Source organism: Triturus cristatus, chromosome 7 (assembly GCF_964204655.1).
Source record: "Triturus cristatus chromosome 7, aTriCri1.1, whole genome shotgun sequence".
Classification (NCBI taxonomy): domain Eukaryota; kingdom Metazoa; phylum Chordata; class Amphibia; order Caudata; family Salamandridae; genus Triturus; species Triturus cristatus.
Window position 1 is genome coordinate 3,269,424 of NC_140590.1, and position 24,900 is coordinate 3,294,323.

Below are 24,900 nucleotides of genomic sequence, written 5' to 3' on the forward strand. Positions count from 1 at the left end.
CGGCAGTACTGGTGCTCTGTATGAACAGGCAGTACTGGTTCTCTGTAGGCACGGTCAGTACTGGTGCTCTGTACGCACGGGCATTACTGGTGCTCTGTGGGAACAGGCAGTACTGGTGCTCTCTAGGCACGGGAATTACTGGTGCTCTGTACGCACGGGCAGTACTGGTGCTCTGTAGGCACGGGCAGTACTGGTGCTCTGTACGCACGGGCAGTACTGGTGCTCTGTAGGAACAGGCAGTACTGGTGCTCTGTAGGCACGGGCATTACTGGTGCTCTGTAGGCACCGGCAGTACTGGTGCTCTGTATGCACGGGCATTACTGGTGCTCTGTAGGCACGGGCAGTACTGGTGCACTGTACGCATGGGAATTACTGGTGCTCTGTAGGTATGGGCAATACTGGTGCTCTGGTGGCACGGGCAGTACTGCTGCTCTGTAGGCACGGGCATTACTGGTGGTCTGTGGGAACAGGCAGTACTGGTGCTCTGTAGACACGGTTAGTACTGCTGCTCTGTAGGAACAGGCAGTACTGGTGCTCTGTAGGAACAGGCATTTTTGGTGCTCTGTAGGCATGGGCAGTACTGATGCTCTGTAGGCACGGGCAGTACTGATGCTCTGTATGCACGGGCAGTACTGGTGCTCTGTAGGCAAAGGCAGTACTGGTGCTCTGTAGGTATCGGCAATACTGCTGCTCTGTTGGCACGGGCAGTAGTGGTGCTCTGTACGCACGGGCAGTACTGCTGCTCTGTGGGCACGGGCAGTAGTGGTGCTCTGTACGCACGGGCAGTACTGGTGCTCTGTAGGCACGGGCATTACTGGTGCTCTGTAGGCATCGGCAGTACTGGTGCTCTGTATGCTCGGGCATTACTGGTGCTCGGTAGGCACGGGCAGTACTGGTGCTCTGTATGCACGGGCATTACTGGTGCACTGTAGGCAAAGGCAGTACTGGTGCACTGTACGCATGGGAATTACTGGTGCTCTGTAGGTATGGGCAATACTGGTGCTCTGGTAGCACGGGCAGTACTGCTGCTCTGTAGGCACGGGCATTACTGGTGGTCTGTATGCTCGGGCATTACTGGTGCTCGGTAGGCACGGGCAGTACTGGTGCTCTGTATGCACGGGCATTACTGGTGCACTGTAGGCAAAGGCAGTACTGGTGCACTGTACGCATGGGAATTACTGGTGCTCTGTAGGTATGGGCAATACTGGTGCTCTGGTAGCACGGGCAGTACTGCTGCTCTGTAGGCACGGGCATTACTGGTGGTCTGTGGGAACAGGCAGTACTGGTGCTCTGTACGCTCGGGCATTACTGGTGCTCAGTAGGCACGGGCAGTACTGGTGCTCTGTATGCACGGGCATTACCGGTGCACTGTAGGCACGGGCAGTACTGGTGCACTGTACGCATGGGAATTACTGGTGCTCTGTAGGCACGGGCAGTACTGGTGCACTGTACGCATGGGAATTACTGGTGCTCTGTAGGTATGGGCAATACTGGTGCTCTGTATGCATGGGCATTACTGCTGCTCTGTAGGCACGGGCAGTACTGCTGCTCTGTAGGCACGGGCAGTACTGGTGCTCTGTAGGCACCGGCAGTACCGGTGCTCTGTAGGAACAGGCAGTACTGGTGCTCTGTAGGCACCGGCAGTACTGGTGCTCTGTAGGTATGGGCAATACTGTGCTCTGTAGGCACGGGCATTACTGGTGCTCTGTAGGCACCGTCAGTACTGGTGCTCTGTATGCACGGGCATTACTGGTGCTCTGTAGGCACGGGCAGTACTGGTGCACTGTACGCATGGGAATTACTGGTGCTCTGTAGGTATGGGTAATACTGGTGCTCTGGTGGCACGGGCAGTACTGCTGCTTTGTAGGCACGGGCATTACTGGTGCTCTGTAGGCACCGGCAGTACTGGTGCTCTGTATGCACGGGAATTACTGGTGCTCTGTAGGCACGGGCAGTACTGGTGCACTGTACGCATGGGAATTACTGGTGCTCTGTAGGCACGGGCAGTACTGGTGCACTGTACACATGGGAATTACTGGTGCTCTGTAGGTATGGGCAATACTGGCGCTCTGTATGCATGGGCATTACTGCTGCTCTGTAGGCACGGGCAGTACTGCTGCTCTGTAGGCACGGGCAGTACTGGTGCTCTGTAGGCACCGGCAGTACTGGTGCTCTGTAGGAACAGGCAGTACTGGTGCTCTGTAGGCACCGGCAGTACTGGTGCTCTGTAGGCACGGGCATTACTGGTGCTCTGTAGGCACTGGCAGTACTGGTGCTCTGTAGGCACAGGCATTACCGGTGCTCTGTATGCACGGGCAGTACTGGTGCTCTGTAGGCACGGGCAGTACTGGTGCTCTGTACGCACGGGCAGTACTGGTGCTCTGTACGCACAGGCAGTACTGCTGCTCTGTAGGCACGGGCATTACTGCTGCTCTGTAGGCACCGGCAGTACTGGTGCTCTGTAGGAACAGGCAGTACTGGTGCTCTGTAGGCACGGGCATTACTGGTGCTCTATGGGCACCGGCAGTACTGGTGCTCTGTATGCACGGGCTTTACTGGTGCTCTGTAGGAACGGGCAGTACTGGTGCACTGTACGCATGGGAATTACTGGTGCTCTGTAGGTATGGGCAATACTGGTGCTCTGGTGGCACGGGCAGTACTGCTGCTCTGTAGGCACGGGCATTACTGGTGGTCTGTGGGAACAGGCAGTACTGGTGCTCTGTAGACACAGTTAGTACTGCTGCTCTGTAGGAACAGGCAGTACTGGTGCTCTGTAGGAACAGGCATTTTTGGTGCTCCGTAGGCATGGGCAGTACTGATGCTCTGTAGGCACGGGCAGTACTGATGCTCTGTATGCACGGGCAGTACTGGTGCTCTGTAGGTAAAGGCAGTACTGGTGCTCTGTAGGTATCGGCAATACTGCTGCTCTGTTGGCACGGGCAGTAGTGGTGCTCTGTACGCACGGGCAGTACTGCTGCTCTGTGGGCACGGGCAGTAGTGGTGCTCTGTACGCACGGGCAGTACTGGTGCTCTGTAGGCACGGGCATTACTGGTGCTCTGTAGGCATCGGCAGTACTGGTGCTCTGTATGCTCGGGCATTACTGGTGCTCGGTAGGCACGGGCAGTACTGGTGCTCTGTATGCACGGGCATTACTGGTGCACTGTAGGCAAAGGCAGTACTGGTGCACTGTACGCATGGGAATTACTGGTGCTCTGTAGGTATGGGCAATACTGGTGCTCTGGTAGCACGGGCAGTACTGCTGCTCTGTAGGCACGGGCATTACTGGTGGTCTGTGGGAACAGGCAGTACTGGTGCTCTGTACGCTCGGGCATTACTGGTGCTCAGTAGGCACGGGCAGTACTGGTGCTCTGTATGCACGGGCATTACTGGTGCACTGTAGGCACGGGCAGTACTGGTGCACTGTACGCATGGGAATTACTGGTGCTCTGTAGGCACGGGCAGTACTGGTGCACTGTACGCATGGGAATTACTGGTGCTCTGTAGGTATGGGCAATACTGGTGCTCTGTATGCATGGGCATTACTGCTGCTCTGTAGGCACGGGCAGTACTGCTGCTCTGTAGGCACGGGCAGTACTGGTGCTCTGTAGGCACCGGCAGTACCGGTGCTCTGTAGGAACAGGCAGTACTGGTGCTCTGTAGGCACCGGCAGTACTGGTGCTCTGTAGGCACGGGCATTACTGGTGCTCTGTAGGCACTGGCAGTACTGGTGCTCTGTATGCACGGGCATTACTGGTGCTCTGTAGGCACGGGCAGTACTGGTGCACTGTACGCATGGGAATTACTGGTGCTCTGTAGTCACGGGCAGTACTGGTGCACTGTACACATGGGAATTACTGGTGCTCTGTAGGTATGGGCAATACTGGCGCTCTGTATGCATGGGCATTACTGCTGCTCTGTAGGCACGGGCAGTACTGCTGCTCTGTAGGCACGGGCAGTACTGGTGCCCTGTAGGCACCGGCAGTACTGGTGCTCTGTAGGAACAGGCAGTACTGGTGCTCTGTAGGCACCGGCAGTACTGGTGCTCTGTAGGCACGGGCATTACTGGTGCTCTGTAGGCACTGGCAGTACTGGTGCTCTGTAGGCACAGGCATTACCGGTGCTCTGTATGCACGGGCAGTACTGGTGCTCTGTAGGCACGGGCAGTACTGGTGCTCTGTACGCACGGGCAGTACTGGTGCTCTGTACGCACAGGCAGTACTGCTGCTCTGTAGGCACGGGCATTACTGCTGCTCTGTAGGCACCGGCAGTACTGGTGCTCTGTAGGAACAGGCAGTACTGGTGCTCTGTAGGCACGGGCATTACTGGTGCTCTGTAGGCACCGGCAGTACTGGTGCTCTGTATGCACGGGCTTTACTGGTGCTCTGTAGGCACGGGCAGTACTGGTGCACTGTACGCATGGGAATTACTGGTGCTCTGTAGGTATGGGCAATACTGGTGCTCTGGTGGCACGGGCAGTACTGCTGCTCTGTAGGCACGGGCATTACTGGTGGTCTGTGGGAACAGGCAGTACTGGTGCTCTGTAGACACAGTTAGTACTGCTGCTCTGTAGGAACAGGCAGTACTGGTGCTCTGTAGGAACAGGCATTTTTGGTGCTCTGTAGGCATGGGCAGTACTGATGCTCTGTAGGCACGGGCAGTACTGATGCTCTGTATGCACGGGCAGTACTGGTGCTCTGTAGGTAAAGGCAGTACTGGTGCTCTGTAGGTATCGGCAATACTGCTGCTCTGTTGGCACGGGCAGTAGTGGTGCTCTGTACGCACGGGCAGTACTGCTGCTCTGTGGGCACGGGCAGTAGTGGTGCTCTGTACGCACGGGCAGTACTGGTGCTCTGTAGGCACGGGCATTACCGGTGGTCTGTGGGAACAGGCAGTACTGGTGCTCTGTACGCTCGGGCATTACTGGTGCTCAGTAGGCACGGGCAGTACTGGTGCTCTGTATGCACGGGCATTACTGGTGCACTGTAGGCACGGGCAGTACTGGTGCACTGTACGCATGGGAATTACTGGTGCTCTGTAGGCACGGGCAGTACTGGTGCACTGTACGCATGGGAATTACTGGTGCTCTGTAGGTATGGGCAATACTGGTGCTCTGTATGCATGGGCATTACTGCTGCTCTGTAGGCACGGGCAGTACTGCTGCTCTGTAGGCACGGGCAGTACTGGTGCTCTGTAGGCACCGGCAGTACCGGTGCTCTGTAGGAACAGGCAGTACTGGTGCTCTGTAGGCACCGGCAGTACTGGTGCTCTGTAGGTATGGGCAATACTGGTGCTCTGTATGCATGGGCATTACTGCTGCTCTGTACGCACGGGCAGTACTGGTGCTCTGTAGGCACGGGCAGTACTGGTGCTCTGTACGCACGGGCAGTACTGGTGCTCTGTACGCACAGGCAGTACTGCTGCTCTGTAGGCACTACTGCTGCTCTGTAGGCACCGGCAGTACTGGTGCTCTGTAGGAACAGGCAGTACTGGTGCTCTGTAGGCACGGGCATTACTGGTGCTCTGTAGGCACCGGCAGTACTGGTGCTCTGTATGCACGGGCATTACTGGTGCTCTGTAGGCACGGGCAGTACTGGTGCACTGTACGCATGGGAATTACTGGTGCTCTGTAGGTATGGGCAATACTGGTGCTCTGGTGGCACGGGCAGTACTGCTGCTTTGTAGGCACGGTCATTACTGGTGGTCTGTGGGAACAGGCAGTACTGGTGGTCTGTAGACACGGTTAGTACTGCTGCTCTGTAGGAACAGGCAGTACTGGTGCTCTGTAGGAACAGGCATTTTTGGTGCTCTGTAGGCATGGGCATTTCTGGTGCTCTGTAGGCACGGGCAGTACTGATGCTCTGTACGCACGGGCAGTACTGGTGCTCTGTAGGCAAAGGCAGTACTGGTGCTCTGTAGGCATCGGCAATACTGCTGCTCTGTAGGCACGGGCAGTACTGGTGCTCCATGGGCACGGGCAGTACTGCTGCTCTGTGGGCACGGGCAGTAGTGGTGCTCTGTACGCACGGGCAGTACTGCTGCTCTGTGGGCACGGGCAGTACTGCTGCTCTGTACGCATGGGCAGTACTGGTGCTCTATAGGCACGGGCAGTACTGGTGCTCTGTAGGCACGGGCATTACTGGTGCTCTGTAGGCATCGGCAGTACTGGTGCTCTGTACGCTCGGGCATTACTGGTGCTCGGTAGGCACGGGCAGTACTGGTGCTCTGTATGCACGGGCATTACTGGTGCACTGTAGGCACGGGCAGTACTGGTGCACTGTACGCATGGGAATTACTGGTGCTGTGTAGGCACGGGCAGTACTGGTGCACTGTACGCATGGGAATTACTGGTGCTCTGTAGGTATGGGCAATACTGGTGCTCTGTATGCATGGGCATTACTGCTGCTCTGTAGGCACGGGCAGTACAGCTGCTCTGTAGGCACGGGCAGTACTGGTGCTCTGTAGGCACCGGCAGTACCGGTGCTCTGTAGAAACAGGCAGTACTGGTGCTCTGTAGGCACCGGCAGTACTGGTGCTCTGTAGGCACGGGCATTACTGGTGCTCTGTAGGCACTGGCAGTACTGGTGCTCTGTAGGCACAGTCATTACTGGTGCTCTGTATGCACGGGCATTACTGGTGCTCTGTATGCACGGGCAGTACTGGTGCTCTGTAGGCATGGGCAGTACTGGTGCTCTGTAAGCACGGGCAGTACTGGTGCTCTGTATGCACAGGCATTACTGGTGCTCTGTAGGCACGGGCAGTACTGGTGCTCTGTAGGCACGGGCAGTACTGGTGCTCTGTAGGCACAGGCAGTACTGCTGCTCTGTAGGCACGGGCAGTACTGGTGGTCTGTATGCACGGGCATTATTGGTGCTCTGTACGCACGGGCATTACTGGTGCTCTGTAGGCACGGGCAGAACTGCTGCTCTGTACGTATGGGCAGTACTGCTGCTCTGTAGGCACCGGCAGTACTGCTGCTCTGTAGGCACAGGCAGTACTGCTGCTCTGTAGGTACGGGCAGTACTGGTACTGTGTAGGCACAGGCAGTACTACTGCTCTGTACGCACCGGCAGTACTGGTGCTCTGTAGGCACAGCCATCACTGGTGCTCTGTAGGCACAGGCAGTACTGGTGCTCTGTAGGCACGGGCAGAACTACTGCTCTGTACGCACGGGCAGTACTGGTGCTCTGTAGGCACGGGCATTTCTGGTGCTCTGTAGGCACCGGCAGTACTGGTGCTCTGTAGGCACCGGCAGTACTGGTGCACTGTAGGCACGGGCAGAACTGCTGCTCTGTAGGCACCGGCAGTACTGGTGCTCTGTATGAACAGGCAGTACTGGTTCTCTGTAGGCACGGGCAGTACTGGTGCTCTGTACGCACGGGCATTACTGGTGCTCTGTGGGAACAGGCAGTACAGGTGCTCTCTAGGCACGGGCATTACTGGTGCTCTGTACACACGGGCAGTACTGGTGCTCTGTAGGCACGGGCATTACTGGTGCTCTGTAGGCATCGGCAGTACTGGTGCTCTGTACGCTCGGGCATTACTGGTGCTCGGTAGGCACGGGCAGTACTGGTGCTCTGTATGCACGGGCATCACTGGTGCACTGTAGGCACGGGCAGTACTGGTGCACTGTACGCATGGGAATTACTGGTGCTCTGTAGGCACGGGCAGTACTGGTGCACTGTACGCATGGGAATTACTGGTGCTCTGTACGTATGGGCAATACTGGTGCTCTGTAGGTATGGGCAATACTGGTTCTCTGTATGCATGGGCATTACTGCTGCTCTGTAGGCACGGGCTGTACTGCTGCTCTGTAGGCACGGGCAGTACTGGTGCTCTGTAGGCACCGGCAGTACCGGTGCTCTGTAGGAACAGGCAGTACTGGTGCTCTGTAGGCACCGGCAGTACTGGTGCTCTGTAGGCACGGGCATTACTGGTGCTCTGTAGGCACTGGCAGTACTGGTGCTCTGTAGGCACAGTCATTACTGGTGCTCTGTATGCACGGGCATTACTGGTGCTCTGTATGCACAGGCAGTACTGGTGCTCTGTAGGCATGGGCAGTACTGGTGCTCTGTAAGCACAGGCAGTACTGGTGCTCTGTATGCACGGGCATTACTGGTGCTCTGTAGGCACGGGCAGTACTGGTGCTCTGTAGGCACGGGCAGTACTGGTGCTCTGTAGGCACGGGCAGTACTGGTGGTCTGTATGCACGGGCATTATTGGTGCTCTGTACGCACGGGCATTACTGGTGCTCTGTAGGCACGGGCAGAACTGCTGCTCTGTACGTATGGGCAGTACTGCTGCTCTGTAGGCACCGGCAGTACTGCTGCTCTGTAGGCGCAGGCAGTACTGCTGCTCTGTAGGTACGGGCAGTACTGGTACTGTGTAGGCACAGGCAGTACTACTGCTCTGTACGCACCGGCAGTACTGGTGCTCTGTAGACACAGTCATCACTGGTGCTCTGTAGGCACAGGCAGTACTGGTGCTCTGTAGGCACGGTCAGAACTACTGCTCTGTACGCACGGGCAGAACTGGTGCTCTGTAGGCACGGGCATTTCTGGTGCTCTGTAGGCACCGGCAGTACTGGTGCTCTGTAGGCACCGGCAGAACTGCTGCTCTGTAGGCACCGGCAGTACTGGTGCTCTGTATGAACAGGCAGTACTGGTTCTCTGTAGGCACGGGCAGTACTAGTGCTCTGTACGCACGGGCATTACTGGTGCTCTGTGGGAACAGGCAGTACTGGTGCTCTCTAGGCACGGGCATTACTGGTGCTCTGTACGCATGGGCAGTACTGGTGCTCTGTAGGCACGGGCACTACTGGTGCTCTGTAGGCACGGGCACTACTGGTGCTCTGTATGCACGGGCAGTACTGGTGCTCTGTAGGCACTGGCAGTACTGATGCTCTCTAGGCACAGGCATCACTGCCTAAACCTCTCATAGGTGGATCCCTAGAGTGTGTCCCACCTCTTCCTTGGGTATAAGATAGGAACTCCTGGCTGCAGGACTTTAGATTCCACCTGGACGAAACTCTGATACAGAAGTCTGAATCTTCGACAATCTACAAGGCGCTAGAAGACTGAAGAATCTCCCTTGGAGTAAAGGAGTTACTCCCCTGCAAGGCAGACACATAAGACGCATCTGACCAGTTTGCATCTCCGAAGCTTACGGTGGACTCCAAAGAATTTGCAACACTGGAAGTGGGTTCCCAGAATTCCCAGAGGACGACCGAGCTCCCAGCAAAGCTGAGACCCGTAGCCCTTGTGGGGACCATGGATCCGGAGCCCCTGGACATCGTGCACATTTGCAAGTGCATATGCTTCTCATCAATCCTTGAGGCTGTGCTTTGGGCAACTTGTAGTCCAAATCCGAGCAGTGTTTCCACCGAAGATTCCTGGCCTACACCCACCGAGTGACCCGTGGGCTGGTATTGTGTGATTCCTCTTGAGTCCCCTTTGCGATCCCTGGTCCATCGACTGGTGGGTCCCTGTGAAGGCAACTCTAACTTTAATTGGGCTTACCTGGTTGCTCCAGATATGCCCTGACTCTCCATCACTTGGGGAGTCCCCAGGACCTTGCTGGTACGCACTGAAGCATCTCATCTCTTCCTGAATGGGTTGCTGTTGCCAAGGCTTGTTGGGTTCAATCTGAGCACTGACACTGCAGCACTAAACATCCTTTGTGAGACAGCTCGAATCCAGCTCCTAGTTGTCGTCAACATCTCCTGGTCTTCCTGGCTGCAGAGTCAAGCTTCACCTCTTCGCACCTGAAACACTCGACTTCGGTGGGCATTCATTTATCATGCCCCTGGTCTCTGGCAAGTGACCCAGACTCTGTCCCCTCTGCTTTCAGGTTCTTCTGATCTTTGATTCAGGATTGGATAACACCGGACACTTTTCTTAATCCCGGCAGCAGCACTTTGCAGCAGATCGCCATTGAAATCAACGACGATTCCCGACACCATTTAACACCTATGCACCCCGCTTCCCTGGGTGAGGTAACTCGAGTACTCCAGTGCTCCCGTGGGTGTGGGCCCTAGAACCCCCTAAGTCTAAAGGGGTTTGCTCAAAGTCCTCTCATAAGTGTCCTTAACTTCTAAAATTCCAACCGCGACTTTCCTGTAGAATAGTACGGGGCTCGCGACTGTGTTCTCACACTGCACACGTCCCCCATGGGTCCCCTGTGTCACTACTTTGGGTGGTTCCTTGGGGTCCCAGCGATTGTACGTGCTCTAGGCACTGTGTCTAGTCAAGTCGTGGTTCTTATATCACTTTCTTAATATATGGTTTGGTCTCCCCTGGAGCCCGCTGTGTATTGTGGTATTTACTGTCGTTCTAGTGCTTTAATATTGTGTATCTTGGACTCTAATCTCATAAAGAGGTTAGTAGTGAGTGTTTAGAAATAAATGCATATATTTTATATATACCTTGTGTGGTTCTCCTTTCATTTAGTGATTCAAGAGGTTATAATCTGGTAAACCAAGCTGCTTTACATTCCTTCAAGACTTAACCTAAAGGCTGCTCTCCATAGCTACCACTAGGATAGCTTTCATATAAGGTTGTCTTTAACCATTCACCATAAGGGGTTGTTTGGACTGATACAATGTGCCCACTAGAACTAGTGGACAGCATATACCAGGCCAACTTCTCACAGTATGCTCTTGGTATCTTGGCTCTCATTGGTTGGAGTGGAGTATGCTTTTGTTATCTTGGTTCTCATTGGTTTGAGTGGAGTATGATCGTGGTATCTTGGCCCTCATTGGTTGGAGTGGAGTATGCTCTTGGTATCTTGTCTCTCATTGGTTGGAGTGGAGTATACTCTTGGTATCTTGTCTCTCATTGGTTGGAGTGGAGTATTCTCTTGGTATCTTGGCTCTCATTGGATGGAGTTGAGCATGCTCTTGGTAGCTTGGCTCTCATTGGTTGAAGTGGAGTATGGTCTTGAGATTATAATCTACTCACTCCTTGGAGCCCGCTCTTCCTCCCATGTAAGGGACAGAGGGGCTGGTGGCATCTGGCTCTCAGACAAGGTCTGCCTCAGGTGCAGGAGGCGGGGTTGTAATGATGCTCGTGGAGGTGGTAGGGCTGTAACGATGCAAATGGAGGAGGCGGGGTTGTAATGATGCACGTGCAGGATGCGGGGTTGTAATGATGCACGTGGAGGAGGCGGGATTGTAATGATGCACATGCAGGTGGTGAGGTTGTAACGATGCATGAGCAGTAGGCAGGGTTGTAACGATGCATGTGCAGGAGGCAGGGTTGTAAGGATGCACGTGGAGGAGGTGGGGCTGTAACGATGCAAATGGAGGAGGCGGGGTTGTAATGATGCACGTGCAGGAGGTGGGGTTGTAATGATGCACAAGCAGGAGGCTGGGCTGTAACGATGCACGTGCAGCATGTGGGGTTATAATAATGCACGTGGAGGAGGTGGGGTTGTAAAGATGCACGTGGAAGAGGTAGGGCTGTAACGATGCACGTGCAGGTGGTGGGGTTGTAATGATGCATGAGTAGTAGGCAGGTTGTAACGATGCACATGTAGGAGGTGGGGTTGTAATGATGTACATGGAGGAGGTGGGGTTGTAATGATGCACGTGCAGGAGGTGGGGTTGTAACAATGCACATGGAGGAGGCGGGGTTGTAATGATGCATGTGCAGGAGGCGGGGTTGTAACAATGCACATGGAGGAGGCGGGGTTGTAATGATGCACGTGCAGGAGGCAGGGTTGTAACTATGCACATGGAGGAGGTGGGGTTGTAACGATGCACGTGTAGGAGGCGGGGTTGTAACGATGCACGTGGAGGAGATGGGGCTGTAACGATTCAAATGGAGGAGGCAGGGTTGTAATGATGCACGTGCAGGAGGCGGGGTTGTAATGATGCACCAGCAGGAGGCGGGGTTGTAATGATGTACATGCAGGTGGCAGGGTTATAACGGTGCACGAGCAGGAGGCGGGTTGTAATGATGCACGTGCAGGAGGTGGGGTTGTAGCGCTCCACGTGGAGGAGGCGGGGTTATAATGATGCACGTGAAAGGGGCAGGGTTGTAATGATGCACGTGCAGTAGGTGGGGTTGTAATGAAGCATGTGCAGTAGGCAGAGTTGTAACGATGCATGTGCAGGAGGCGGGGTTGTAACGATGCATGTGCAGGAGGTGGGGTTGTAACAATGCATGTGCAGGAGGCAGGGTTGTAACGATGCATGTACAGGAGGCAGGGTTGTAACGATGTATATGCAGGAGGCAGGGTTGTAATGATGCACGAGCAGCAGGCGGGGTTGTAACGATGCATGTGCAGGAGGCAGGGTTGTAACGATGCATGTGCAGTAGGCGGGGTTGTAACGATGCATGTGCAGGAGGCGGGGTTGTAACGATGCGGTTGTAACGATGCATGTGCAGGAGGCGGGGTTGTAATGATGCACATGGAGAAGGCGGGTTGTAATGAAGCATGAGCAGTAGGCGGGGTTGTAAAGAAGCATGAGCAGTAGGCAGAGTTGTAACGATGCATATGCAGGAGGCAGGGTTGTAACGATGCACGTGGAGGACGCGGGGTTGTAATGATGCACGTGCAGGAGGCAGGGTTGTAACGATGCACGTGCAGGAGGCGGGGTTGTAATGATGCACGTGGAGGAGGCGGGGTTGTAATGATGCACGTGCAGGTAGGGTGACCAACTGACATGGGTGCAAATTCAGGGCGGTGAGTGTAAAAATTCAGGATGAAAATCTCACTAGGTGCGTTACGTTGTGAATGTATTGCAACGTGGCGCATTGCTTAGGACGCCGCTGTGTCACAAAAGTGACGCAATTGCAGCGTAAAAGTGTCACTGGGGGCTTGTAAATCTGCCCGGCAATATGTAAAGAAAGTAGCCCTTCTGTAAAGCGATGGCATCTCAGATGTTTCAAAACAGTGTATGCATCCTAATCTGCCCTGCTTGTCGCTTACAAAACAAAGGGGCTTTTTTGATGTTTGCTGTGGTATAAAACATCTGTGAGATAGCACGCCTTCTGACATTCACGTTCACAACATATTCCTGCACTGCCTCATGTAAAGGAGGGCGTAGAAACCCAGAAACTCAAGATGGCTACAAGAAGCACGTCAGAGAGATGAATGAAAGGGGGGGGCAGTGAGCAGACCTCGAGATCAGCCCCCGCACTTGCAGTTACAGCAGAAAGAAGGAATCTTCCCCTTCAGGCAGCTCAATGTGAACTCGAGCAATGAAAGCCCTTTTCCCATAAAAGCCGCCTTTACAGGCGCAGTTTAACCAGTCCCCACATTTGCATTTCTTTGAAGCTGCCCTGCCCCTGGCTACCCCTCCCCTGAGAGAGCCCCTCCCTCTGCTTCATCTGAGCCCTCTCTGAGAGAGCCCCTCCCTCTGCTTCATCTATGAGAGAGCCCCTCCCTCTGCTTCATCTCAGCCCTCTCTGAGAGAGCCCCTCCCTCTGAGAGAGCCCCTCCCTCTGCTTCATCTGAGCCCCCTCTGAGAGAGCCCCTCCCTCTGCTTCATCTGAGCCCGCCCTCTCTGAGAGAGCCCCTCCCTCTGTTTCATCTGAGCCCTCTCTGGGAAAGCTCCTCCTCTGCTTCATCTGAGCCCTCTCTGAGAGAGCCCCTCCCCCTGTGAGAGCCCCTCCCTCTGCTTCATCTGAGCCCTCTCCCTAAGGGAGCCCCTCCCTCTGCTTCATCTGAGCCCTCTCTGAGAGAGCCACTCCCTCTGCTTCATCTGAGCCCCCTCTGACAGAGCCCCTCCCTCTGCTTCATCTGAGCCCTCTCTGAGAGAGCCCCTCCCTCTGCTTCATCTGATCTCTCTCTGAGAGAGCTCCTCCCTCTGAGCCCTCTCTGAGAGAGCCCCTCCCTCTGAGAGAGCCCCTCCCTCTTCTTCATTAGAGCCCTCTCTTAGAGAGCCCCTCCCTCTGCTTCATCTGAGCCCCCTCTGAAAGAGCCCCTCCCTCTGCTTGATCTGAGCCCTCTCTGAGAGAGCCCCTCCCTCTGACAGAGCCCCTCCCTCTGCTTTATCTGAGCCCTCTCTGAGAGAGCCCCTCCCTCTGAGAGAGCCCCTCCCTCTGCTTCATCTGAGCCCCCTCTGAGAGAGCCCCTCTCTCTGCTTCATTTGAGCCCTCTCTGAGAGAGCCCCTCCCTCTGCTTCATCTGAGTCCACTCTGAGAGAGCCCCTCCCTCTGCTTCATCTGAGCCCCCTTTGAGTGAGCCCCTCCCTCTGACAGAGACCCTCCCTCTGCTTCATCTGAGCCTCCTCTGAGAGAGGCCCTTCCTCTGCTTCATCTGAGCCCTCTCTGAGAGAGCCCCTCCCCCTGAGAGAGCCCCTCCCTCTGCTTCATCTGAGCCCTCTCTGAGAGAGCCCCTCCCTCTGAGAGAGCCCTTCCCTCTGCTTCATTAGAGCCCTCTCTGAGAGAGCCCCTCCCTCTGCTTCATCTGAGCCCCCTCTGAGAGAGCCCCTCCCTCTGCCTCATCTGAGCCCCCTCTGAGAGAGCCCCTCCCTCTGCTTGATCTGAGCCGTCTCTGAGAGAGCCCCTCCCTCTGACATAGCCCCTCCCTCTGCTTTATCTGAGCCCTCTCTGAGAGAGCCCCTCCCTCTGAGAGAGCCCCTCCCTCTGCTTCATCTGAGCCCCCTCTGAGTGAGCCCCTCCCTCTGCTTCATTTGAGCCCTCTCTGAGAGAGCCCCTCCCTCTGCTTAATCTGAGTCCACTCTGAGAGAGCCCCTCCCTCTGCTTCATCTGAGCCCCCTTTGAGTGAGCCCCTCCCTCTGACAGAGACCCTCCCTCTGCTTCATCTGAGCCCTCTCTGAGAGAGGCCCTCCCTCTGCTTCATCTGAGCCTCCTCTGAGAGAGCCCCTCTCTCTGAGAGAGCCCCTCCCTCTGCTTCATCTGAGCCCCCTTTGAGTGAGCCCCTCCCTCTGACAGAGCCCCTCCCTCTGCTTCATCTAAGCCCTCTCTGAGAGAGCCCCTCCCACTGAGAGAGCCCCTCCCTCTGCTTCATCTGAGCCCTCTCTGAGAGAGCCCCTCCCCCTGAGAGAGCCCCTCCCTCTGCTTCATCTGAGCCCTCTCAAATTCTGAGTATTTGTCCTTCAGCACAAAGGCTAAAATTACGGACAAATGCCGTCTTTGGAAACTACCTTCATGGACACGGACATTACAGTTAACTCAGGGGCAGGTGGACACCCTACGTGCAGGAGGCGGGATTGTAACGATAGATGAGGCAGAGTTGTACAATTCACGTGCAGGAGGTGGGGTTGTACTGATGCCCGTGCAGGAGGCGGGGTTGTACTGATGCACGTGGAGGAGGTAACGATGCATCTGCAGGAGGCGGAGTTGTAATGATGTACGTGCAGGAGGCGGGGTTGTAAAGAAGCATGTGGAGGAGGTAACGATGCATGTGGATGTAATGAAGCATGTGGAGGAGGTAACGATGCACGTGGAGGAGGCGGGGTTGTAACAATGCACGTGGAGGAGAGTGGGTTGTAATGAAGCACGTGGAGGAGGTAACGATGCACGTCCAGGAGGCAGGGTTGAGTGACGGAGGAGGTGGGGTTGTAACGATGCTTGTGCAGGAAACGGGGCTGAGTGAAGGAGGGGGCAGGGTTGTAATGATGCACGTGCAGGGAGGCAGGGTTTCAACGTTACATGTGCAGGAGACGGGGTTGTAACGATGCACGTGCAGAAGGCGGGTTTTATTTATTTATTTATTTATTTAATGCAATTTTATATAGCGTGGACTTTACCCAAAGGTGTCAGAGCGCTTCACAATAGAACCAAGAACGCTACATGAGTAAATATACATACACACATACAAATACAAACGAGATAGATGAAGAAGAAAAAAAACAAAAGATGGCAGTCACACCAAAATCAAAAACACAATAGGATTATCGTACAGGCATAGATTACATATTTGGTGACCAACACCAAGGAACTGTTTAACGTCATACAGCAGTTCGCAAAACCCACATGTGAAGCAACGGATGTCACACCTTCCCAGGAACTCTGCGACAAACTTATCTCCTAGTTCCATCTCAAGATCAAGGCTCTCTACGACAACATCAGCAAACCTACGACAAGCACCACCCCCCTACCCACCACCGACAATAAGCCGACCATCACGGCCTGGGATCCCGCTACCATTGAAATCATCACTACGACCATGAAGAAAACCCATTCAGGAGCCCCAACCGATCCCTGCCCTCCGCACATCTGCCGCCACCGTCATCGCACCCGAACTAGGACACACCATCAACGCCTCCCTTAGATCCGGCATCTGCCCAGATGACTGAATACAGGCGTTGGTAAAACCCCTCCTCAAGAAACCATTGGCCAACCCAACAGACCTGAAAAACTACCGGCCCATCTCTCTCCTCCCCTTTGCGGCCAAAGTCACTGAGCGACTCGTGAACGCCCAGCTGACCGCCTTTATAGAAGATAACTCCATCCTAGACACCTCCCAATCTGGATTCCGCAGCAACGACAGCACAGAGACCGCCCTCCTCGCCGCCACTGACGAATTCCGCAAGCTACTCGACCAGGGACACACCGCAGCCCTCATCCTCCTAGACCTCTCCACAGCCTTCAACACCGTGTCTCATCGTACTCTCGCAGCCAGACTGTACGACGCAGGAATACAGGGAGCAGCCCTAGACTAGATCCAATCCTTCCTCTTCAGCAGAACCCAGAGGATCTGACTCCTTACCTTCCTCTCCAAACCCACTGAAATCAACTGCGGAGTACCACAGGGATCATCCCTCAGCCCTCAGCCCGACGCTCTTCAACATCTACATGGCCCCCCTCGCCGTCATCGTCAGTGAGCATGGGCTCAGCATAGTATCCTACACCGACGACACCCAGCTCATCCTTAGTCACGAATAATCCAGAGGGCATCAGACTCCGTTTCCAGGACGGTATGAAAGACATTGCAGCCTGGATGAAGCACAGCTGCCTGAAGCTAAACTCAGAGAAGACCGAGGTCCTCATCCTTGGGCCATACACCTCCACCTGGGACAACACGTGGTGGTCCTCCGCCCTTGAGAACCCACCCACCCCCACAGACCACGCTCGGAACCTCAGCATCATCCTTGACTCCTCACTCTCCATGAACCGCCAGGACAACGCCATCGCCTCCACTAGTTTCAACTGCCTTCGCATCCTCCGGAAGACCTTCAAGTGGATCCCCCCAGACTGCAGAAGGACCGTCACCCACGCACTCATCACTAGCAGGCTGGACTACGGCAACCCCCTCTATGCCGGAATCAACAAGATTCTGCTGCACAGGCTCCAGACCATCCAGAACGCCGCAGCCAGACTCGTCCTTGGGATACCGCGCCATGAGCACATGACCCAACACCTACGAGACCTTCCCTGACTCCCCGTCAAGAAGAGGGTCACCTTCAAACTCCTCACCTACGCCTACAAATCCCTCCACAACATCGGACCCAAATACCTCAACGAGCGACTCTCCTGCCACATACCCAAGAGAAACCTCTGCTCCGCCGACCTCGCCCTGGCACAGGTCCCCCGCATCCGCAGACACAGAACTGGAGGAAGGTCTTTCACCTACATCGCAGCCAAAACCTGGAACGAGCTCCCGGTGAACATCAGGCGCACCCCGACCCTGCACATGTTTAGGACGGACCTCAAGATCTGGCTCTTCGACTGATCCGGAGCGCCCCCCCCCCCCCCCAGCGTGTTGAGACCCTCACGGGTGAGTAGCGCGCTTTACAAGCCCCTGATTGATTGATATTTATAACTTTGTAAGAACTCCCTTGAGGGACACGAAAGGGGATGTATTGATTCTGGGGGCCCGATTAACAACTAACTTAAGACAAAATCCGAAACTTACTACCATTTTGGTATTCACAGAATGCACTTACTGCTTTTGGTATTCACAGAATGGATTTACGACTACTAACTTTACGTCCGCACTCGGGCTGGAAATTCCGGCCCAGAGGCGGAGCTTCCGGCCCGGAGGCGGGGCTTCCGGCCCAGAGGTGGAGATTTTGGCCGCCAGAAGTGTCTTTGGAAGAGAAGAGATTTGAGGTCAGTTTTGAAAGTCCGGGTAGAGGTGGTGGTACGGAGTAGTGGAGGAAGCGAGTTCCAGATTCTCACCGCATTGCCTGAGAAGGATTGAGCCATCGATCTTTCCCTTTTCAAGGTGGGGGGCTCAAGCAGTAGATTTTCTGCATTACGAGATGGTCTAGAGCCTCTTGAGACTTTCAGTTTATTTGCCAGGTATCGAGGGGAGGAAGTGTGCAAGGCTTCGTGGGTGATACAGGCAGTATTGTATATTGATAGTGCCTCGATGGGAAGCCAATGAATAGAAGACAAAATGCGTGTGATGTGGTCACTTCTTTTGGCCCCAAAGACAAAACGAGCCGCTGAATGGAGAACGGATGTAATAGGGGAAAGGTGGGATTTGGGGAGGCCAGCAAGAAGAGAATTGCAATAGTCCAATCTAGAGAGAACCAGAGATTGGACCAAGGTTTTTAGGTCTTGCTCCAGAAAGAAACGTTGAATCCCCCAGAGAAGGCGCAGTGGGTAACGTGCATTCTTGGCGAGGGTATTGATGTGGGTGAGAAGATTGAGCCTTTTGTCGAGTACGACACCAAGGGATTTAGTGCTGTCAACAATGATAGGTTTGTGGTTCAGTAAGTTCAGTTTATTTATCCAAGATTGAATAGGGGGAGGAGAGAGTGAGGTAGAGAGGAGGAGGAATTCAGTTTTGGAGGGACTCAGAATGAGTTGATGAGCTAACATCCAGTTTTGAATAGAGTTGAGAGTAGAGTTGAGGATTGAGAGTTCGCGTGAGGAAAACACCTTAAGGTAGATTTGGGTGTTATCAGCATAGAGGTGATAAAGTATCCAAGATTTCCTTAAGTGATTACCAAATGGTTCCAAGTAAAGATTGAAAAGAGTGGGTGCGAGTATAGATCCTTGAGGGACGCCTTGACCTACTGCCGTTGAAGACGAAAGGCTGTTCGCTATTTTAATCACTTGAGATCTGTCCGAGAGGAATGAAGCAAACCATTTAAAGAACTGTGCCTTCCACACCCATTCTCTGTTTTAAGGTGTTCAAGAAAGTGTTGTGATTAAGAGTGTCAAAGGCTGCAGAAAGGTCTAGAAAAATCAGAAGACAGGACTCCCCCGAGTCAAGAACACGCAGGGCGTTGCCTATCACTTGCAGCAGGGCTGTTTCAGTGCTGCAGTCTTGCACAAAACCAGATTGGAATTGGGGTTGTAATGATGCACGTCGAGGAGGGTGGGCTGGGAAGGGCTCAGATGGAGAAGGTGAAGTGGGAATGCTGGAGTGGAGTAGAATTGCTGTAAACGGAGCAGGCGCAGAACCCCAGGGATGGGAGGGCTGGGGCAGGAACTTGGGGTGAATGTCAATGATTAGTGTCCAGCTACTTGGGGGGCTGTGGGGCTCAGGTGTTCCTGAACCCCTGGGAGGAGGGCTGCTCTGTGATCCTGAACCCCTGAACCCCACAGACAGAAAGAGCTGGGTGTGGCCACAGAAGCAGTGCAGTCTACACTTTGAAGCCATACAACCTTCTCAAAGCTCTGGGGACATTGTCTGGCCTCAGAAAGGGGGGTGCTCTCCCCCAGGTCCTCATCAGACTGACAAATTAAGGATGGCCTGAATCGTGGGCTCAGGCCTGTATGGTGAGGGGAGACAAGGGGGACCCTCGGATGGCACGGAAACATAGACTTAAGGTGTTCCTGAATTACCAGCAAGACTAGACAGTACTGGAAGGACCTGCCTGCAACCCCAGAAGGGCCAGAGATGACAAATGTGCAGAGAAAGAGGCCTGCAGGAAGTTCAAATAAAGAAATGTTTGCAGACTTAGAGAAAAGTTACACTGCAAACACATTTCTAAGGAATAAATGTCAACAAAGAAGCTCGGAGAGATCTCTCTTGCAGAGAAGTTTTTTTATGCAAAATGTCGAATATTGTAACCCTCGTGATTCGCAACGTTCATAACGTCCAAAGTTGATCTCTTCCTGCACCCCAGAATGTTGGGTGCGCTTCTGCGGAAAGCGAAGAAAGGCTTCTGTAGGCCGCTCGGCTCAGCGTTCCCATGGTGGGCTCCTGTCCTTCCTGCTGTGTTCAGAGTTGATCCTGATGGGTGGTATGTTCTAGAAGTGTTATGGCCCCTCTGCCCTGGGGCAGCCTAGGGCCTGTGGGCCTTTCCTTGGCTTAAGTCCATGGCTGTGGCTCGAGTCTAAAACCCAAGAGAGGGCTTCTGAGGGTGGGTCTTTCCCTCAGTAGGGTGACATCGTTGTATGATAATAGCCCCTTTTAGGAGTTAGGCTTTAAACACTGTGTGTGATAGGCCGGGCTTCTGGAGGCTCCGACGAGCCCCACCGATGGCTCAGATGCAATACTACATCCCCCATGTCCAACACTTTGACCCCGATCCACAAAGGGAAACTTACACTTCTGTGTCAGTTTACTACTTGCCGGTATTCAGAAAGGCAAACGTGGACTTTGTATATACAGAGAGGTAGTAAGTTAGACTTTCGGTCTAAGTTTACCTTTGTGACTCGGCCCTTCTTCTGCCAAGTCCAGGTGAGTTCAATACTCACTTCACAAAGAGGTTGCCGTCCACACTCTCCCAGATGTCTTGAAGGACCTCAACAGTGGCTTTGAGGGCGAGTCTGGCTGCGTCCTGGTGTAGGTGGTGCTGAGGCGAGAAGGCTGGCGACATGGTGTCCTTATTGATGCCAGGAAGAGAGTCGCCAGCTCCACCGTGGGCACACTTCCCAGCGGGCACTGCAAAGGAAGATTAGGAAACTTTGTAAGTGGGTGCAGGAGACACGACAATGGGACCAGTGTTGCGAGCACCTTCTTGCACCTACCAGCTGCATTGGGGTATCCGCTGGTCAGCTTCTCTGCCTTGAGGATGGGCGCGAGGATGGGGTCGCACTTTGCGGAGGAGGTGCACGGGCCACACGTCTTCTCCGTTGGGCCTGAATATACACAAGGTACAAGTTTTAGAGACTCGATGAAAGCTCAAGCAAGCATGGAGCAAGGAAACTAAAGCATAAAACAGAACTAAAGGGGGGGACAAGGCTAACTGAACTAAGCACTGAGAGATCACTTCTGTTTGATAATTATATAAGAATTTACGATCAATAATATGACACAGAATGTGAAGTAATTAAAGCATAATACCAAAAATTCATAAGTCAACCTTCCATAAGTATGATGCACAAACAAAAACCATTCGATTTGAAATAAACTCATCGACATGGGGAAATTAACAAGTATATAGGAAAAGCAAGAGGTATTTTTAACTCAAGAATTTCGGGGCATAATTATCGCTAAGCACACGTAGCGCTAGGATAATTATCACCGGCTAGTCTGGATTTTTATTGCTGAGATAGCGTGCTATTAGCAACGCTTATCTCAAATGCGATAAAAATCCTTGCGCTAACTGCCAAAGGGGAGATTATCGCTGGAAACCCAGTGATAATCCCACGAAATGTGGCGTTAGCTTGCTGATAGGGACTCACATACTTAGCCATGATATCCACCTTCCATAGGATATCATGACTAAATCAGTTTCAAAGCAGGCGTAAGGAATGTAGTGATAACAGAGGTTATCGCTACGTTTCTTGTCGTTATGCTGCTTTGCATGAGGCTTGATAATAGGAGAAATGTCGCTTAGCGACATTTCTCCCGTTATCCTGGGGAGGAACGCCCACTTTGCATCTCATTAGAGATGCAGAGATGGGCGTTAGGAATTCAGGCGCTAAGGCAAGGTTTCACGCGATAGAGTGACCTTGCTGATATAGCGATAAAATTATCTCCGCTTTTCTGCCGAAAACGGCCGCAAAAGTGGCGATAATTTCATATCGCCGCCTTGTAGATATGCCCCGAATTTCATTCTCCTTGTGCAGACAGATTTCCGAGATGTTAAATGTTAATACATTCAAATAAGATGTGTTTTAAATCCACCGCTTCCGAATCCAGACATCAACACAAATTACTGCGTAATTTATCCCACGAGGGACACACTTAAGAAGATTTGTAAATCTGCGAGATATTCAAGATATGATTCCAATCGCTGCAAAAGAGATCTGCTCTTGAGTTTTCAATAGACTTTCTTAGCATGTGCGGTTGGTGTGTAGGATGACACAGTGGTTCCTAGCCTGCGGTCCGGGGACCCCTGGGGGTCCACAAAGCCTTCTCAGGGCATCCGCGACTACTTAGAAAATTAAATAATATGAACAGACTGCAGGTGCATCAAACATAAAATAGTTTGAACGGTGAGCAGCCACAATCGAATTTTGAAAAGCTCCAACCTTTGTATTAAAATTCTATTTAGAATTTTTTATTTTATGTGTTTGAGAATTACACAAAATGTGTCATCATTTATATATTTGCTCGAGGATTGCTCTTTCCTGTAATTTTTGTGTATTGTTTTGCAGTTCAAATCATCAACATTGCTTAGGCCAGAGTCCTGGCTTCCAGTAATGACTCATGGGTGGTCCCAGGCTTCCAATAAGATTCAGTGGGGGTCCCTGGCTTCCAATAAGATTCAGTGGGGGTCCCTGACTTCCAATAAGATTCAGTGGTGGTCCCTGGCTTCCAATAAGATTCAGTGGGGGTCCCTGGCTTCCAATAAGATTCAGTAGGTGTCCCCGGCTTCCAGTAATTACTCATTTTGGGCCCCTGGCTTCCAGTAATGACTCATGCGGGGTCCTCTACTTTGAATAAGATTCAGTGGGGGTCCTTTGCTTCCAGTAATGACTCGTGGGGGGTCCCCAGCTTCCAGTAATGACAGTGTCTGTTTTCTTTATCCTGTTGATGGGGTATTACCCCCGGGGTCGGTAAAGGAAGGAGGTGTAACTAGTCAGTGTCTTTTTCCCTCATCCTGTCGGGGCGGGGGGGTTATCCCTGAGGTGCTTGAAGGATGGGTGTGAGCCAGGCGTGCAATGCTCATAGGGCTGAAAGAGCTTCCTCCTGTCCTGTGTCTCAGCCGGGGCTGCTGCAGCTCGAGCTGCGGTGGGATCGGCTGGGCAGTGTCTGGAGTCTTATCTCCAGCGCGCCCGAGTTTTTCGCAGGTCTTTAAAGACTATTTGCATATTTTCATACCTTTATGAAATGGTTACTGAGGCTCAGTTTTTTTTCTGTTCCCAGCCCCCCCTGGGCCCCCACTCTGCCTATTCCTTACATTTGTATTTTACTTTTACTGCCGTTGTGTGAGAATGTATTTCATGAAAAGGAATATAAAGTAGGGTTGCCAGAAGAAAAATGCCTGCCATGTGTTGTTTAAAGAGCCTGCAAACACCTCGCCTTGACACTAACTAGGTTTATAAATAAAAAAGTATTGGGGATATTCTCTAGAACGTGTGATAATCATTGCAAAATTAGCTTAACGCAACTTTGCACATCGCAGTCTATCGCGGGAAAATAACACTGTGGTAACGTGGTGTTCTCAAGCCGGCGGTACCATGCGATAGGACCACGATAACGCGTCAAGTGTTCGCGATAAAGTCAACGCGACGCCGCAAAAATTGCAAACCGGAACTCAAAAAAAGCTGCGACGAGGCCAATCACGATACAAAAATCAGCGAAAACCAGCGACAGGCCTGCAATTCTCACGCGTCATGCGGGAAAATGCACTATAAAAGCAACAAAAAAAAAGGCAGAAAAAAAAGAAACTGCGTAGCACCATGGATGCACCCAGACCCGAGTGCAGAGGCCAATGCGAACACCATAAGCCCCACAGACCACCAGCAAGGAACCTCGTGGTCGGGGAAGGACAAGAAGAAGAGGAAGAGGAAGACGGGGTTCAGTCCGCAGGAAGACCGGATCATCGCCATGGAGGTGATAGAACACTGCCAACAACTGTTCGTCACCTCCACTGCGTCATTGGCAACACAAATAGAAACAAGGCAGTCCATCGTGAACAATGTGAATGCAGTCGGAGTGTCGAGGAGGCCTATGGAGGCGGACAAGTGGCGCTGGCATGATGTGAAAAGCGAAACCAAGCACAAACCCGCTGCCAACAGGACGGCAACAACGGCGACAGGAGGTGGGAGTCCTGCGCCACAGGAGGAGCTGGAGGAAATGGAGGCCACACTCATCAGGGTGGAGACGGCACAAGGAGTTGGGAGTCCGGACACAGCTCGATAGGACCTGACACAACATCAACAGGGTGAGTAATGACCAGAGCCTAGGGGGATGGGGGGAGATGGGCACAATGGCACACATGCAAAAAGATTTGTAGCACACTGCACACCCACAGTGGCCCTGGATTATGTCCCTGATCCCCGTGGCACACTGCAGCACACACACATAGCAACAACAGCACATCCGACGACAATGTGGCACAAAGTGCAACACCAACACTGCAAAACAGAGGACACAACTGGGTCCGCTCATGCGCAGAAACAGGCCAATCACATCTAACAAAGCAGGAAACTGTGAGATAGAAATGTACGTGTACAACCTCACATCCGTCAAGTAGTCCACTGTCCCGCATCAAATATTCAGCACCTCCCAGTCACAATGTACACAGTCATACAGTCTGCATGTAAACTTGAAGAATGCGCCACATACATGTCACCACAATGTCAACATGCATATCCCCTTCACATTGCAGAGGGACAAACAACACCTCCAGCAGAGCAGACCAGCACTACTCATCAGTGATGCTGGAGAGGACCACCACACCTTCGACACCGACGCCCTACAACAGCCCATGGACATCTTATGCAACACACCCCCAGGAGCAGCTGAGCTACATAGAGGAGACCCCAGCCCCTGCACAGACCACACAGCAGGAAGCACCCGCCCCCACAGCTGGCTCCCAACACTTCACCTAGGCGCACATCGCATTCCAATGCCAGGTGTCAGAATGCCAAAAGGAGGTGGCCGAACAGGTGCGGGTGGGGTCAGGGCTC

The 24,900-nt window shown here is 53.3% G+C and overlaps 1 protein-coding gene across 3 annotated transcripts in view; it reads right to left on the minus strand.

Annotated features, from left to right (window-relative positions):
• LOC146808665 (von Willebrand factor A domain-containing protein 7-like) overlaps positions 1–24,900 on the minus strand; it is a 455,939-nt gene that overhangs the window by 315,900 nt on the left and 115,139 nt on the right. For all 3 annotated transcript variants that reach the window (XM_085615458.1, XM_085615459.1, XM_085615460.1), the window contains exons 5-6: positions 20,845–20,955; positions 20,572–20,758 (exon numbers count right to left, since the gene is read on the minus strand). In XM_085615458.1, coding sequence (XP_085471584.1) covers positions 20,572–20,758; positions 20,845–20,955 — 298 coding nt within the window. The remainder of the gene's footprint in view (positions 1–20,571; positions 20,759–20,844; positions 20,956–24,900) is intronic.